General features: G+C 31.5%; 1 protein-coding gene across 1 annotated transcript; it reads right to left on the bottom strand.

Moving 5' to 3' along the window:
* Positions 1–10,021: 10,021 nt before the first annotated feature.
* LOC133673807 (probable indole-3-pyruvate monooxygenase YUCCA4) lies at positions 10,022–12,097 on the bottom strand. The gene is made up of 4 exons (XM_062094700.1): positions 11,453–12,097; positions 11,086–11,334; positions 10,845–10,967; positions 10,022–10,488 (listed from the first exon to the last, which is right to left on the bottom strand). The coding sequence occupies exons 1-4, from the start codon at positions 12,095–12,097 to the stop codon at positions 10,255–10,257; spliced, it is 1,251 nt and encodes a 416-aa protein (XP_061950684.1). The 3' UTR covers positions 10,022–10,254.
* Positions 12,098–16,733: the final 4,636 nt, after the last annotated feature.

Here is a 16,733-nt window from a genome sequence, read left to right as displayed (position 1 = left end):
TTTATAATTGATCTATTAGTCATTAAAAAGTTGTTTAGGGATATGTTAGTATTTTCTATTTTTTTTGCACATTAAAAATACGATTTTGTCCTTAAATTTAACAATTTCTTTAGCTATTGCCCAAGGGTTTTTTAGTCTTTCAAAAATATTGAAATAGTAAAAATACTTATTTAACCCTAAAGTAAAAAAAAATCGAGTTGTTGATCGAGGGCTTTTTTGCACTTTGAAATACAGTAGAAATACTATTATACCCTTAGAAAAGACAAATATCAAGGCATGAGTCTATGGTCATTTATGTACTTTTACTATGTTTTTTTTTATTTTTGGGATTCATGAAGGGCATTCTAGTATTTCTACGTTGGAAAACAATTATTTTATTTTAAAAAGGTGTTGGCGCGTCACGCTCATACGCTAGTGAGTATGTATCATTAATGATGTTTCAGTTGCGCGTGTGGATCCTTCTGATGGCTAAACTTGCCCTTACGTTGTATTATTGGATGCGTTGTAGTGTCATCTTTCTTATAAGATGATATGTGTTGGTGTATTATGGTAGGTTTCTTGCTTGCGATTGTTTTTTTTTTTTCCTTCCTTCTTCTCTTTCTTACAGAGAAAGCGCACATTTATATCCTCTTTTCTTTAGATTTGTCAATTTTAGTCTCTCTCTCTCTCTCTCTCTCTCTCTCTCTATATATATATATATATATATATATATATATATATATATATATATATAAAGGAACACAATAAGTCACATGCTTGTACTACCTTTGCAGACAATGGAAAGGAACCTTACCATAGGACTTGTTTTTCATCGAGAAGATGTGGTACGTATATTAAGCTAGTCGATGTGCGGATCAATTCATATAAATTGAAAACGGGCGAAAGGCGGGGTCCATAATGACCAACTTTGATGAATTAATCCCATATAATCAAATACTAAATAAGAAAGTTCTGAACCATATTGAGGCCATTGTCGTTGTCATTTGCCTTTTTTTTCACGTGAGATGTCCATACATCTGATATAAACCAGGAGCTTTTATATACATAAAGTTGAAATTTCCATGTTAAATTGGAAACAAACAAGCAAGCAAGCAAGCAACCTATAAGAGATTCAAGATTCAAACGGAAAAAGATGAATCATAACAGGGCTTAGAGCTGAGGAGATAGCTAGCATTATATTAGCATCGCTCTTGCAGGTTATTGACCATTAACTTTGTTCCATCCTGCTGCATTTTTGGCTTAAATTTTATAATGAGATGGATCTTTGTTTTCGGTAGGTTGCATGAAATGGTAATAAGGTTTGCTGCGTAGTATCAATTTCTGAGTATTCAGTCCATTTTGGTGAAGGAATGAAGGCTTTCCCGTTTCATTCTTTAGGCAATTGAGAACGGGATTCGGACTTGTATAAAAACAAGCACTTTCAAAAGCTTGCGGCAACCATGAAGAGAGATATTTAGGGTTGTGAACTGTTAGATTTTTGGAGAGTTCTATAACGATGAGATATAGCTTTCTAATGGAGAGATCGATTTGTTTATTTAAGAGCTTTATTAAATATATATATTAATTTGCTAATTGTAAGTCATCATGGAAATAATTTGATATTCTTTTATCAATTGAGTTTGGTGATATATCTTTAGATGGAATTATGTTTTAGGATTTTAATATTTACAGAGTAGGTAATTGGCTCACCATGTGTGTGTGTGTTATATTCTTCCTTATATTTTCACAATATTTTTAACGTTGTATTTCATGAGAATTCTGTTTAAAATATTAGATAAATTTCTAATATGATAATTACTAATGATATCCTAAAAAATCCAAATAGCTTAAGAAGAAAGCTTATGAGTTGGATAATCGGTTAATGTCTTGATTCAAATAATTTGCTCCATTTTCTCTAATCAAGATGGTTGGTGCTTGATAAACCAAGATGATCGGTGACTGGTATCTACAAAAGATCCTCTTTGATTGCTTTGGGGACTCTCCGATACTCAAGTAAATGTATTTTTTAGAAAAAATGGGAACGAATCCCCATCAACGCTCATACTTAGAAATCTCTAAGAGGCGGAGTAGAACATAAGGAGGATGAGCCTTTATACTTAGAAAATTTTGTAATAGGTTGAAGGGAATCCGATAAGGGTGAACTTTATACTCATAAAATTTTATAAGAATTTAGAGAAAAACCCAATTAGGGTGAGCCTATACTTGAAAAATATTCTAAGAGGTTAAGGGGAACGAATCCTTATCGACGCCCATACTTAGAAAATTCTCTAATAGGCAGAGGGAAACCCAAGGAGGGTGAGCCTTTATACTTATAAGATTTTCTAAGAACCTGAGGGGAACCTGAGAAAGGTAAGCCTTATACTTAGAAAATTTTCTAAGAGGCTGGGAGGAATCCAATGAGGATGAGCCTATATTTAGAAAATATTATAAGAGGTTAAAGGGAATGAATCCCTATCGACGCCCATACTTAGAAAATTTTCAAGGGGTAGAAGGGATGGACCCATGTTGATGTCCATACTTAAAAAATTTTCTAAGGGGCAGAGGGGAACCCAATGAGGGTGAGCTTATACCTAGAAAATATTCTAAGAGGCTAAAAGAAATGAATTCCTATTAACACCCCTACTTGGAGAATTTCCAAGAGGCAGAATGGAACTCAAGAAAGGTGAGCCTGTATTTAGAAATTATTCTAAGAGGATAAGGAGAACGAATCCTTATTGACACCCATACTTAAAAAATTTCCAAAGGGCGGAGTGGAACCCAAGTAAAGTGAGCCTACAGTTAGAAAATATTCTGAAAGGCTAAGGGGAATGAATCCCTCTCAACCCCCATACTTAGAAAATTTTCAAGGGGTGGAGAGGATGAACTCATATCGATTCCCATACTTAGAAAGTTTGCTAAAAGGCGGAATGGAACCCAAGAAGGGTTAGGTTATACTAAGAAAATATTTTAAGAGGTTGGGGGGACGGATCCCCATCAAAGCCCATATTTAGAAAACTTTCAAGGGGCGAAGGGGATAAACCAAATTAGACTTAATGGTATATATTTGTCCATAGAACGAGAGTGTTGTTACTTTGTTGTGGTTGACTATCTCTAGTTGTCATGGGGGGTAGAGCTACCGCACCAGGGAGAACCCCTTCCAAGAAGGTTATGCAATCGCACTAGAAAGAACCTTTTCCAAGGAGATTGTACAGGAGTCTAGAAGCCCCCACTAAAGATTTATAGATAGAAAATGTATGTTAAAGAGACAATTATTTTAATTTAAAAATAAACTTACTTCCTATCAAGGATAATATATCATGACGTGATTTGTTGAGCTCTAGGGAGGCTTTTGATCCATCACTGGAGAATGGTGCTATTGCACTTGGAAGACCCTTGATCAATCTCTTTCAAAGATAGGGTTGTCATGGGTGTTAAGACTTGCTGAGGTAGTAAAGCCTGATTTTGCCCCTGAGCGAACAACACAGCTTGGGTGAGGGGTTTCACTTGGTTAATGAGCTTTTGGAAGTCCGAACGGGAAGATGTGCTCGTGATAATGGGTAGATCCATAAAGTGTTCTAGCCCATATGTGTCATGGTTGCGTGCCATGAAATGACTAGGAAATGTTATTAGAAAAAACTGATGACTTTTTGATCAACTTTCCACCGATGATGGCAATTATGATGTCCTAAAAAATCCAAGTAGCTTAAAAATAATGCTTATGCGTTAGATAATCAATTAATCTCTAGATCCTAGTAATTTGATTCATTTTTCCTAGCTAAGATGGTTAGTGCTTGGTGCCTAGTAGGCCAAGGTGGTTGGTGGATGATACCTATAAAAGGTTTTTTTTTTTGTGGATTTGAAGACTCTTCATTGTTTAAATATCTTTTTGAGAGAAAGTGTAATGATATTTTAGAGATATGCTTTGAAAATATGTATGCAATATAGAATGAAGATTGTGAACCTGTTGTATGAATGATTCATAATATGTTTATAGCTCATGAGTCTTATCTCTTTATAGAAAGTGGGGCTAAAATATAATTTTACCCTAATAGTTTTAATGAGAGGAAATATCCCTGACATATGGCTTAATGAGAGATAAATATACCTTACATAAATATTAATGTTGATGAAAATATAGTGGATCCTTAGAGAACTTTTATACACTATCCCTTACAAACATTAATGTTGATGAAAATATAATAGGACCTTAGAGGACTTTTATACACCTAAAGGTATAAGGAGAGTAGGATTCAAAATATAGCTGAGGCCATGAGACTAGGCTCTTCCTAAGGTTGAGCCCATGGGGGCCAGGCTTTTTCCAAGGCTGATCTTTTAGCTAAGGCCCGGGCACGTTGCTTGAGACCGTGTGTTTTTAAACATTCAAGGGTTTTTTTAAGCCTGTTAAATATATGTTTATCAATCACCTAATATCAATGCGTGAAACTTTGTCACATGTTCATTATATAAAAGCCCATAACATTTTGTGCAACTAAATCTAAAGAACAGTATAACACAAAATGCTTTTTTTTTTGTTTTTTTTATTGGTCATAATTATAAATATTCTTGAACTAGCTTATACATGAATGAAATTATTAAAAACAAACAATTCAAGTTAATATATTATCAAATTAAAGGATAAGAGATTGGATAGCCGCAAGAAAATAGTTGCCAAGAGTCGAGACTAAGTGTGTTTGGCATTGTGGTAGCTTTTGTGGTTATGGTTTGAAAAAAGTTATTTTACAAAAAGTACTTTTAGTTGAGGTTAGTTTGGTATTTATATATGTTTGGTTAAAACTGTGATTGAAATTAAGGTTGAACAAAAAATAGTTTAATGTGTTTGGTTAAAAAAATGCTTTTCAAATTGAAGTTATATATATATATATATATATATATATATATATATATATATATATATTGATGTTTTTACTTTAAATATTGTGATTTAACTACTACTATTACATCATGAAATAAATAATACTTATATCAAATATTTTTTATTGTTCCATTAAACTATCTACAATTTCATCACGTACGAAATCCATCTGACAAGGACTACAGTTTCCTTGATTTCTTAAGCGCGCAACAATATCAGGTAAAATATCATCAGGAACAAAATTGGGATTGCGATCAAATTCTACAAATGCTACATCATCAAGCGATCTCCTTCTAATTTTTCGAATAAAACACAATTAAAAAGAAAAATAAAAATTGAATTTTTTAAGTAGGTCGGACCCGGTTCAATGCATTTAACTTTGGACCGTACCCGGTCCGGCCGGAACAGTGGAGAGTGACTCCACTGTTCATGGAGTTCACTCTCCACTGTGTCCGCATGTTTGCTGAACGCAGCTGAGAGCTGCTTTGCGTAAACCTGTATTTTTTAAAAAATTTGAACGAGTCCCACATGAATAGTAAACTGTGTTTTATCATTACCAAACATTTAACAATTGCGGTTTGCTTTAAAAGCTGTCGCAGCCGCGTAAACAAACGGATTCTAAGGTGTCGTTTGTTTTTGTGGTTGGGCCACGCTTTTTAAAAAATCTAAATTCTTATTGCTTTAAATTAATTTTATTTTGGTGTTTTTGGATCGTTTTGATTGCTGATGTCAAAAATAAATTTAAAAATGAAACAAATATTATTTTAATATATTTTCAAGCAAAAGACACATTGAAAAGCAACCGTTGCAACATTGTCACACATTACCTAAAACAATCTTCATAATACAACCACGTATGTGACACACTTCAAAAAAAAAAGCATTCATTTTGTTTGATAATATGTGAATATCAATTACGTGTGATAATTTTCGATTTGGTTTGATTTTTGATAAAAAAAAAAACTAATCAAACCAATATGTGTGTGTGTGTGTGTACGTGTGTGTAGAGAGAGAGAGAGAGTGAACATGATCTAGACAAAAACTAGTTCAAACTGACCATTTTTTATCTGGTTTGGTTTGATTTTTTAAAAAGAAAAAAGGGCAAAACCTTGTGGTTTTTAATGGGCTTTTTTTTAAGGCTTTTATAAGTTGAGGTTTTTACGGTCAAATCTAGTTGATTTTATAAAATAAGATAAAAAAAATCAAAACTTAAGTTCTCAATTACAAATAACATATATAAATGTAATAACAAAAATAGAAAAGAAATAGAAAAATTAAATTTATCCAAACAACATATATAAATTTAATCATAAAATTTTGTTGTAGATTAAAACCTATCCAAAACATTAGACCTGTTCTATTTTATACACTAGGAATAATATGAACTTCATGTTTTAACAAATGGATGCAAATCTTAAGGGTTTGGTCTGTGATAGAAAAAGAAGAAGAGTATATTGTTATTATGAAAAACAAGCTTTTTAAAGCATAGGACACCATTTATATTCATTCTTATGAAACCATATTATAAAAAACATCTTTTTTATTTATCCTTAAGGATCCGGTTCAGTTTGGTTTAATCGATTTTAGAAGCTTTAAACCAAAACTAAACCAGACTTATTTTTTGATTTTTTGATCGGTTTTTTCAAGGTTTTTTTTTGTTTGGTATTCTTAGTTATTATTTTTTTTGTTTTTTTTGTTTAATCTATTTTTTATCTCAACCCTAACATAAAGCTTCACTTAACACTTTCCATCCTAGTATAAATTAAGTTTCTTCTTCTTCTTCTTCTTTTTTTTTTATCAATTCAGGTCCTAATCCAACATTTGCCAATTGAACCTCTTGTTCATATCCAATATCCATTAGTATTTATCGTCAAATTTTCTAAAAAAAGACGATTTTTTTTATTTCATAAATGAGATTCTTTTGGAATGTTGGGCACCACCACTAAAAAATAAAAAAAATATCAACAAAATATTCCATCAGCACATAATAAAGATTTTGTCATTATTTCATAATTATTAGCGTTTTTTTGGTCAGAAACTTGCTTGTTGGAGTTTTTTATTCCATCAACATTTTCATCAGCATTTTCACTGGAAAGAATAAACTCAATTAATGGCTTAAGCAAGCCACAATAAGTACATCTTGACACATAACTTTTTAAACTAGCTCCGGCGAAGCTAAATTAGGTTGACAAGTTCAGTTGAAACACCAACACAATTACTATATATAGCAGTCGCAGCTCATATGAATTAACATACAATATTAGCATTCAACTCAGAAAAATATAGGGCAAGTTTTTCTTCAAGTAAATTACCATCTCATAATTACACAACTGCAGGGAGACATTTCCAATTATAAACTATTTTCCAAAGTGGGAGAGATGCAACAGCTTTATGCAAGTGCACATGTTTTTCATTCAATATCCCATTGGGTAAAAGGTTAAGGGTGTTTGTTTACGCGAAAGTTTTTATTTTTAAATTAAATTGCACAAACAATATGTTTTGATAATATTGAAACTTAATTTATTATTTGTGGGATCCAGTATAATTTATGTTAAAAACACATATTTATGGAAAGCAGCTTCAAGCTGCTTCTCCTGTGGTCTTGATGGTGGAGAGTGAATTAATTCACTCTTCACTATTCACGTGAACGGTGGGGAATGATTTCATTGTTTATGATCGGACTGGATCCGGCCCAAACCTAAATGTATTGGACCAGGTCCGACGCAGTAAAAAAAAATTTTTATTTTTATTTTTAATTGTGTTTTATTCGAAAAACTAATGTTTAATATTATTCAATGACATTACATAAATTAGAAGAAGATCACATGATGATGTAATATTTGCAGAATTTGATCGCAATCCTATTTTTGTTCTTAATGATATTTTACTTGATGTTGTTGCATGCTCAGGAAACCATGAAAACTGCAGTCCTTGTCGGATGGATTTCGTACGTGATGGAATTGTAAATAGTTTAATGGAACAATAAAAAATATTTGATATAAATATTATTTATTTCATGATGTAATAGTAGGAGTTAAATCTACAATATTTAAATTAAAAACCATCAATATTAATATATATCTTTATAGTTATTTTATAACCTCAATTTGAAAAAACAATCTTAATCAAACATATTAAACTACTTTTTATTTAACCTTAATTTCAACTATAATTTTAACAAAACATATATAAATATTAAAATAATCTCAATCAAAAATATTTTTTATAAAACAACTTTTTACAAACCAACAACCACAATACCAAACATAGCAACTTGTATTAAAAATATTGAATCAAGGTTCTTCAGCTAATCATATGGTGACAAGTGTCCTTTATAAATTGTATTAACGATGCAACTTGCAGTTTACATAGGGAGGGGGGGCAAACAACCTCTGGCAGGGCAAAGGAGCAAAAGTTGACGCATGAAAGGTCTGAAACAAAGCTAATTTTAGGCAAAAGACAAAGATGTGGCAATGCAAAGTTCAAAGCTTGCAGTTAAAGTCCAAAGGACAATATGGAAGAACTTGCCAAGAACAAAAAAAAACCTAAAACTTAAAGGAGTTGTAACATTCTTTCCAAAAGGCGTTCTTAATATAGAAATTCAGGGTGAGAGTGAACATAACTCTTCTATTTCCCATACATTTTGACCGCACTTTACATGCGATGGTTGGAATTACAAAGGAATTATATAGGTATTTTGCGTTTTCAAGTTTGGTCTCTAACTCTTTGGTGCATCAACGAAAAAAAAAAAAGTGACAATATTCAGTTTCGAGAGCAACAAGAATGCTTCACAAAAATCCCCACATTGTGGATTTATGATCATATGTAGAAGGTTTAAACTTAACAAGTAATCTTTCCGAAATGAACTTTTCACAAGAATCTAAAGGATCGAATCTTTTTCATTAGAATAATGTTTGGTCATGGTCTCGTAATGGAAGAGTCATATTTCTTGTTTTAAAATTATAGAAATTCACTTTGAAATTACCAAATCTCTATCTTTTTAACGTAATGATGTTTTGGAGTGTGGTTCCGGTCGCTGGCGGAGCCAGAATTTTTTAAATGAGGAGACAAATTATTAATAAATATTTGATATTATATATTATATAGATATGCATTATATAGAGAAATTAATTTAAAATATACGTACTAACTCATATCAAATAAAATTAATGTAAAAATACTTTCAAAATGAAAAAACTAACTTGGGTTAATTTGTTTTTTTTCACAGTTTGGTTTTTTTGGTTATTTGTTTTTTGATTTAATCAATTTTTCGGTTTTTTTCTCAACCCTAAAGTTAACAATAACTAATTTGGATTAATTGATAACCAACAAAAAAAAATCTGCTTAGATATTATTAATATTAATATAAAAGAAATTTAAAAAAAAGATTAAGGGGGTAATTGCCCCCTCATTACCCTACGTGGCTCCATTATTGGTTCCGGTTGTTTTTCAAAGTATTTTTAATTTTAAAATACATTAAAATAACATAATTGTGTTTGGGAATGTGATTGTATTTCTTGTTTTATAATTATAAAAATTCACTTTGAAATTATCAAAGAGATAAATTTATTTTATCTATCTTTTTAACTAAATATATTTTTGTCACTTCTATATTTATTTTATTTTATTTTAAGACATTAACAAGACACGACCTAGCTGAGTTTGGCGAAGATTTATGCGCAGTTTGATTTTTGAGGTATACGACACTGAGAGGACTGTCATACTATTGACAGACATTGGATTTATGTAAAGTGTCTTGCATGCTTCTCGGATAGGAATGCATTTAATACATTAATGAATATAGGGCGAAAACACTAGATTTTAGAATTGATTGTTCCTTTCTACTAATTTTTTTGGCTTTTGCCGATAGGAATCTCGTTTGGAGGACCTCAATTGATGCTGCTTTTATGGGAAGCTGCTGGCACTGTGAGCAAGAAGGTACGTAAATTTAACCAAAGAATTAATGAACACTTTGATGCTGCAGGCCGTAGTTTTCTTAAAAAAAAAAAAAAAAAACCTAGCTAGATGTAAATGCTCGTGCAACTAAGAAAAAATCAAAGTAAATTTAACCGAAGAATCAATGAACACTTTGAATTACAGTTCAGTTAAATACGAAAAATAATAAAATATAATATCACGAAATAAATAGAAAAAAAAAACCATGTTAAATTTTGGGAATTCAAGTTAAATTCTACTCTGGACGTTATTTTGTACAAAGTCTAGGAAGATACAAGAGGAGTGGAGATTAACCTCCCATACAAAATTGGTGCATTTACAAGAAAGAAAAGAGAAAAAAAGAAAAAAAAAAGAAAACTAGTCCTCCCTGGTGAACAACTAATTAATCTCCCACCTAAAAACTTAATCTATGAAAGTTTACCCCGAATTTTCTCTCTTTTCTCATCTTATTTGCCCCCATCATGATCTAAGTGTATGATAACATGGGAATTACAAGATCTAATACTTTCCTTTGCTGCCTTCCATTCACCAGCTATGTCATGAGCAATTTTAACTGCATCCGAGGCTGTTCCTAACAGGCCTCTTCTTGTGAAGCCAACCGTGTACAGTCCATTTCCTCCTTTCCAGCCCTTAGGAAAGGGGGTTCTGGGCATGCCATCTTTCGTGAAGAAATCACATCCCTGCATTAGCCATGGCGGAAAAAAAAATATTGGGTTACTTCCAAGAATCAAGTAGGCGAGTCGGGTTATAATAGAAAGGACAGTTTTTTAGGTTTATTTTGCAAAACGAATAACATTATGTCATGACAGCAACATAACATAAAACCCCACAGAGAAAACTGCAATTTTTATTTTGGGTATGTTAGAAAAGGTATAATAACTTCAAGCAGAGCCTAACTGATTTATTCTTTTTTGCATGGAGAAAAGAAGGGATTTGTAGGTGTCTGCCCTCTGTGCATGTGTCCAAGGCAGAAAAGGATAGATGATTCATAATAAGATAGAACTAAATCTAAAAACTTCATAGATATGATGCTTACCTTGAGCCAAGTAGGGACATTGCTTTTGTACCCAGTTGCTAAGATTATAGACTCAAACTCCTTTTCTTGTCCATCCATAAATTTGACTCCATTTTTTGTTATCTCCTTCACACCTTCCATCACCTGAAACCCTAGCAACATTAGCTACTGGCCAAAAGGTGTTGCAAAGAGCAGTAGCATACATGCACATAAAAAGTGAATAAAAAAAAATTATGGGTTTGTTCGGAAGTGCTTGATTTACCTTGATTCTGCCAGACTTAATCTGTGATAATGCACCAACATCCAACACTGGTGTCTTTCCAGTGACATTCTTTAGCTCAATGGGGCCTGTTTTTGGTCGTTTCAGGCCTAATTGGTCTGTGTTGCCCAAGGTGAGATTGGCTCCTAGAAGTAGCAACTTGTCCACTAATCTCACGGGGAGCCACTTTAGAAGTGCCATGGCTACTCCGAATGTTGACATGCCAAACATCTCTCGAGGAAGAACATGCACCTGCATCAACAAAATAAAAAAAACTAAGCATATCGAATGACAAAAACAATTTCAAAAACAAAAATCTTAATCTAGAAAAACATTAGTTTCTTTGGGAAACTAGGATTAGATTGCTTACTGTATTTCTTACAACCATATGAGGGATCGCATTGTGTCTACAGAGGTCTAAGCTAACTTCCATCCCTGAATTGCCACACCCAATGACCAAGACCCTTTGGTTCTTGAACTTGGAACCAGAATTGTACTCACTTGTATGTAGAATAGCACCTTTAAACCTGCCACAACCAGCTATTTCAGGTATTACAGGCTCAGCATTCTCACCAGTAGCAGCAATAAGCCATCTAGAATGGTACTCAAGGTGTTCAGTTTGCACCCTCCAAATCCCTTTAACGTGGTCATATTCCGCCTTTTTTACAGCCTGGTTGAATTTAGGATGGATATTGAAATGAGAAGCATAAGACTCCATGTAAGAAATGAATTGGCTCTTGGTAGGGTACTTGGGGAAATTAGCAGGGAAACCAAGAAGCGGGAGTTCACAGAAATGTTTAGGAAGGTGAAGTTTTAAGCGGTCATAGGTTCTTTGTTGCCAAAGAGAAGCTATGCAGTCACTTTTTTCAAGAATTAGAGAAGGGACTCCTTGTTGAGAAAGGCAAGCAGCAGCGGCTAAGCCAGATGGTCCTGCACCTACAATGATAGGTCCATGAACCTTAACACACTTTGCTTGTTTAAACCCTTGTTGCTCTTGTTCTTTACCAGAAGCCATGTTGGAAATCCCAAGAAAAAACGAGAAGGAAGGAAAGAATGACTCTGTTTTTGCTCTGTTTTCAACCCTCTCACAAAACGGGAATTTAAAGAGAGAAAAAGGGTTCTTTAGCGAGGCTTAATAAGAAAAGAGTGAATGAAGAGAGAATCAATCAGAGGTAGAGTGTGAGTGAGACTGGGGGTTTCAAGTACACAGAATAGAAAGCAGAGGTTTTTTATGAGAAGTGAGAGGTTGACAGAGAAAAATATAGGGAAGAGGGAGAGAGTTAATAATATCAGCAGAGACAGAGAGAGGAATGGTGTGATGAAGGCGTGAAGGTTAAGGAAAGGATTTAGTTCTCTTTCTCAAGGCTCTTCTTCTCAGCTTTCTGCAGCGTTTCTTGAAGGAAGGGTGTAGGAGTGGTAGCGGTAGGCCATTAAAACATGAGATATAAATAGCTTTTAATCTTTTACTTGACACCTTTCTTTAATTAATAATATTATTTCAATATCCTCATTTTCCCTTCTTTTTTTTTTTTTTTAACATCTGCTACGGCTACTTCTTCACTTCATCAGTTCATTACCACATCTCCACTCTCATCTTTCAATGCTTGGGAATACGCTCCAAGCCCTACGCCATGGCTAGTGGTTTGTTCTTCGCAGGCATGCACTAAAACAACATGCAGATCCCAAAAACTTCTACTTGAATCTTGCATCCACGGAGGATTGAGAGAGCATGTTCATCACACCATGACATACTATTATTTATGCTCTTTTTAATTGCTATCTTTTTCACAGTTATTACACATGTTCTGTTCGATGTTTTTCACAATTTTCAAGTGTTTTTTTTGCTGTAAATATATTCAAATAATAAATTTTTTATTTTTAATATTAGTACATTGAAACGATTTAAAAATTTAAAAACATTGTTCAACCGCAAAAACAAAAACCTTCTTAATTTATTAATGATGTTATGAGTTGATCCAAAATTAACTAAATATATCTTCAAAAATCAATTTACATTTACAATATATAGATATTTTGCTAAAGAAACTCAATAATTATAGTAATGGATTAGAGTTAATGAATTTTATTTCATTTCATTTTTTGAGATTTTATGATATTTAAGTTTGAATTTCCAAATTAAAAAAGGTATTTGGAATTATGTAATTAATGCATTAGTTTTCTAATAATGATCATGTTAATCTTGGCTTTTGATGAACAGTGGACTATATCTACAAGATTTGAGGACGCTAAATAATTGTCCTTTCTCCGTTCAAATTCAAACACAAGAAGCCCACTTCAAATAATAAATGGTCCTTTATTTTTATTTTTATTTTTTATCACAAGGTTTAGTTATAAGAGATAAAGATAAATTAATGTTATACATTTAGTTTTGGTTGGTTTAGTTTGAATAAACTTTCCGTATCGATATTGTTCTTTATTTTTTAGTGAATTATATAAAAAATTGAGATAATAATATGAACATTAAACTTATTTTTTATTTATAGGTACAAATAGTTATTATTCATGACAAACCCTTCAACCTTCAAAATTATAACAAAAAAAAAAGGAAGAGAAAATGATCATATTTTTTTAAGAATGATCATTTTCGATTCGATTTGGTTTTTATAAACAAAAAGTAACCAAGCCGAAACCGGTTCAAACCCACCGATTTCGGTTCGATTCGGTTCAGTATTTTGAGGACGATAACCGGTTCAAACCGGTATGGCTCGGTTTTTTCATTTTGACTCGGTTTGGCTTGGTTTTTTTGGTTTAGCTCAATTTTTTCTGTTTGGCTTGGTTTTTTTCCTATTTGACTCGGTTTTTTCCAGTTTTTTTTGTTTGGGTTCGGTTTGGTTCAGTTTTAGGCTTATAAAACCGAAACGAACCGGTCGATTTTTTCAAAATTTTAATCGGTTTTTTTTCACGGTTTGATTTTTTTAGTTATTTTTTTTCTAATTTTTTAATTTTTTCTCACCCCTATATTTATTGGACAAGAGGAACATTCACATGGATCATCAAAAGAAATCCAGAGCTTTGGAGAGCTAATGATCAAATTGAGAATCATACGAGCTTTGATGAGCGTCGGCGGAGCGCGGGGACGGTTTTGTCTCATGAGGGCTCGTCCTTGGGCCACATGGATGATACTAAGCATTTTATGAGTTGTTGGGGGATTGGAAACATTTATTTTCTCTAAGTCAACAGCCGTCTGATCCTGGACCTTAATACACATATTGCCACGTGGCATCTTCTTGTGAGTGATCGGTGACAAACCACTTCTAAAAGAGCTTTTAAATGCACTTTAGTATCTAACTATATTTTGTGGTTGCTATTTCACCGCGGATAGGTAAATTTTTTTTAATGTAGAAAAAATTATTAAGGAATGTTTTTTGAGATTTGAGTTATTGGATTAATTGGTAATTAAATAATATAAATAGAAATATATCAATAAATAAATAAAATAAAAAAACTAAATAAAAAAATGACAAGAATACATTCGAAGTATAAAAAACTTAATGTTAAAGGGCAAAACTAAAAAAAAATAAGAAAACAAAACCTTATTAAACTGAGTTACTCACAAACTCCATGATGATCAACATAAGATTGAGATAACCTAATAAAAAGAAAGCCATAAAAAAAGGACCACTTGAAAGGAAAAGGAAAAAAAAGCATGAAGATCAATTTTTAATATATCAAATGTTAAATGATGAAATTAAAATAAATAAATGAAAAAAAACAAAAAAAACTAAAATCAACTCGTATTAACCTTTAAAACCAATAACTCCAGTTAAGAATCCGAGACTAACCTTTAGAAGTCAAGCTAAAAAAAATAACAAGGCAAAACATTAAAAAAGATTAAAAAAAAAAACCATTAGTTGAAAAAAAGAGAGAAAAAAACTAAGCGAACCTCCAAAACTTGGTTGAATCACTAAAACTCACAACCTATGAAATTCTAGATTCGAGTTAATTGAGAAGCTTAATTCCCAGCCAAAACTAAAATCAACTCGTGTTAACCTTTAAAACCAGTAACTCCAGTCAAGAATCCGAGACTAACCTTTAGAAGTCAAGCTAAAAAAAATAACAAGGCAAAACATTTAAAAAGATAAAAAAAAAAACCCATTAGCTAAAAAAAAAGAGAAAAAAACTAAGCGAACCTCCAAAACTTGGTTGAATTACTAAAACTCACAACCCGTGAAATTCTAGATTCGAATTGATTGAGAAACTTAATTCCTAACCAATTTATTTTTAAATGATAAAATTATAAAAAAAATATCAATTTTAAAAACTTGCAAAAAAAATAAATTAGCAGTAAAACGAATGGAGATCAAATTTGATAGAAAAAACCATGGAGGATGAAATTGTAAAACAATTCTAAAAAACGATCCTAAACAAAACAAATAGCAATAAAAGAAATAAAGACCGAATTTGAAAGATAAAAAAAAATAAAAAAGGATGAAATTGAAGAATATTTGTAATTTTATGAGGCAAGTGTGTTTTAATTTTTGTTTCAAAAAAATGTGACTCAGGGCATAGATGCTATTGAGAAAAAAGGTCGATAAATGGAGAAATAAAAAAAAGGAAAACAACCATAAATGCATAGTTAAAAAATCATATAGAAAGAAGATAAAAAAAAAAGCCTAATCACTAATGATATAAAATGTTGCATGATAAAACAAAAAAGAAAAAAACATCAGCTTTAAAAAAGGAGAAAAAACCCCAAGTAAACTTGGATGAGCCTTTTAAACTTGGGCAAAGGTCTCAAACTCATAACCTATTAAATCCTAGATCCTGACTGAATTAAGAAACTGAATTCTTAATCAATTCAATATTGAGTAGTAAAAGAAAATCCAACAAAGAGAAAAAATAAATAAAAACCCAAGAAAACCCGGGTCTCTTTTAAAATTAGTGGAAAGTCCTAAAGAAAAAAAACATATAAAAATAATTTAAAAACTTTATCTTAAATAAAATAAATAGTAATCAAAAGAATGAGAACTAAATTCGAAACAAAAATAAAATAAATGGGGATGAAATAGAAAACAAAATTCTAACCTTATACATTGTTTGAAAAAATAAATTTCAAATATTGAAGGGAGAGATTGGGAAAAAATATATATATATTTAAAGAATTAGCCAAAGAAATCCAATAAAGAACGATAAATAAAAAGAATTGAGATAACTAGGTCATTTTTAATACCAATAAAAAAATTAAATAAATATCGAAGGATGAAATAAGAAAAAAACTAGTTTAGATAAAAAGAGAGAGAAAAAAAAAAGTAAACTCAAACAATTTTCCTAAATATGGTCAAATCTTCAAAACTTGCAATCAAAGAAACCCTGAATTCATGTCCAATTAAGAAGTTTATTATGTACTGATTTAAAAATATTAATTTTAAAAACTTGTTAAAGAAAAAAATGGCAATCAAAATAATATGAATTAAAATTGATCTGAAAAAAAAACTAAAGAAGGGTGAAATCATAAAACAAAATCTATTTTAAAAATGATTTCAATAAAAAAAATAACAATTAAAAGAATGAGGACCAAATTTGAAACATGAAAAAAATTTAAGAGGGTTGAAATTGAAAAGGCATACCAATTTTATAAATTATTCAAGATAAAAAAAATTACAATAAAAAGAAAAGGGATAAAATCTGAA

This window comes from Populus nigra, chromosome 15 (assembly GCF_951802175.1).
Source record: "Populus nigra chromosome 15, ddPopNigr1.1, whole genome shotgun sequence".
In the NCBI taxonomy this organism is placed as follows: Eukaryota; Viridiplantae; Streptophyta; class Magnoliopsida; order Malpighiales; family Salicaceae; genus Populus; species Populus nigra.
This window is presented reverse-complemented; position numbering and strand designations above follow the sequence as displayed.

Coding starts and splice junctions, on each gene's coding strand:
- LOC133673807 (XM_062094700.1), bottom strand. CDS start 12,097: ATGGCTTCTGGTAAAGAACAAGAGCAACAAGGGTTTAAACAAGCAAAG. Junction 10,968..11,085: donor TTAAGTCTGGCAGAATCAAG/GTAAATCAAGCA, acceptor CTAGGGTTTCAG/GTGATGGAAGGTGTGAAGGA. Junction 10,489..10,844: donor ATGTCCCTACTTGGCTCAAG/GTAAGCATCATA, acceptor TGGCTAATGCAG/GGATGTGATTTCTTCACGAA.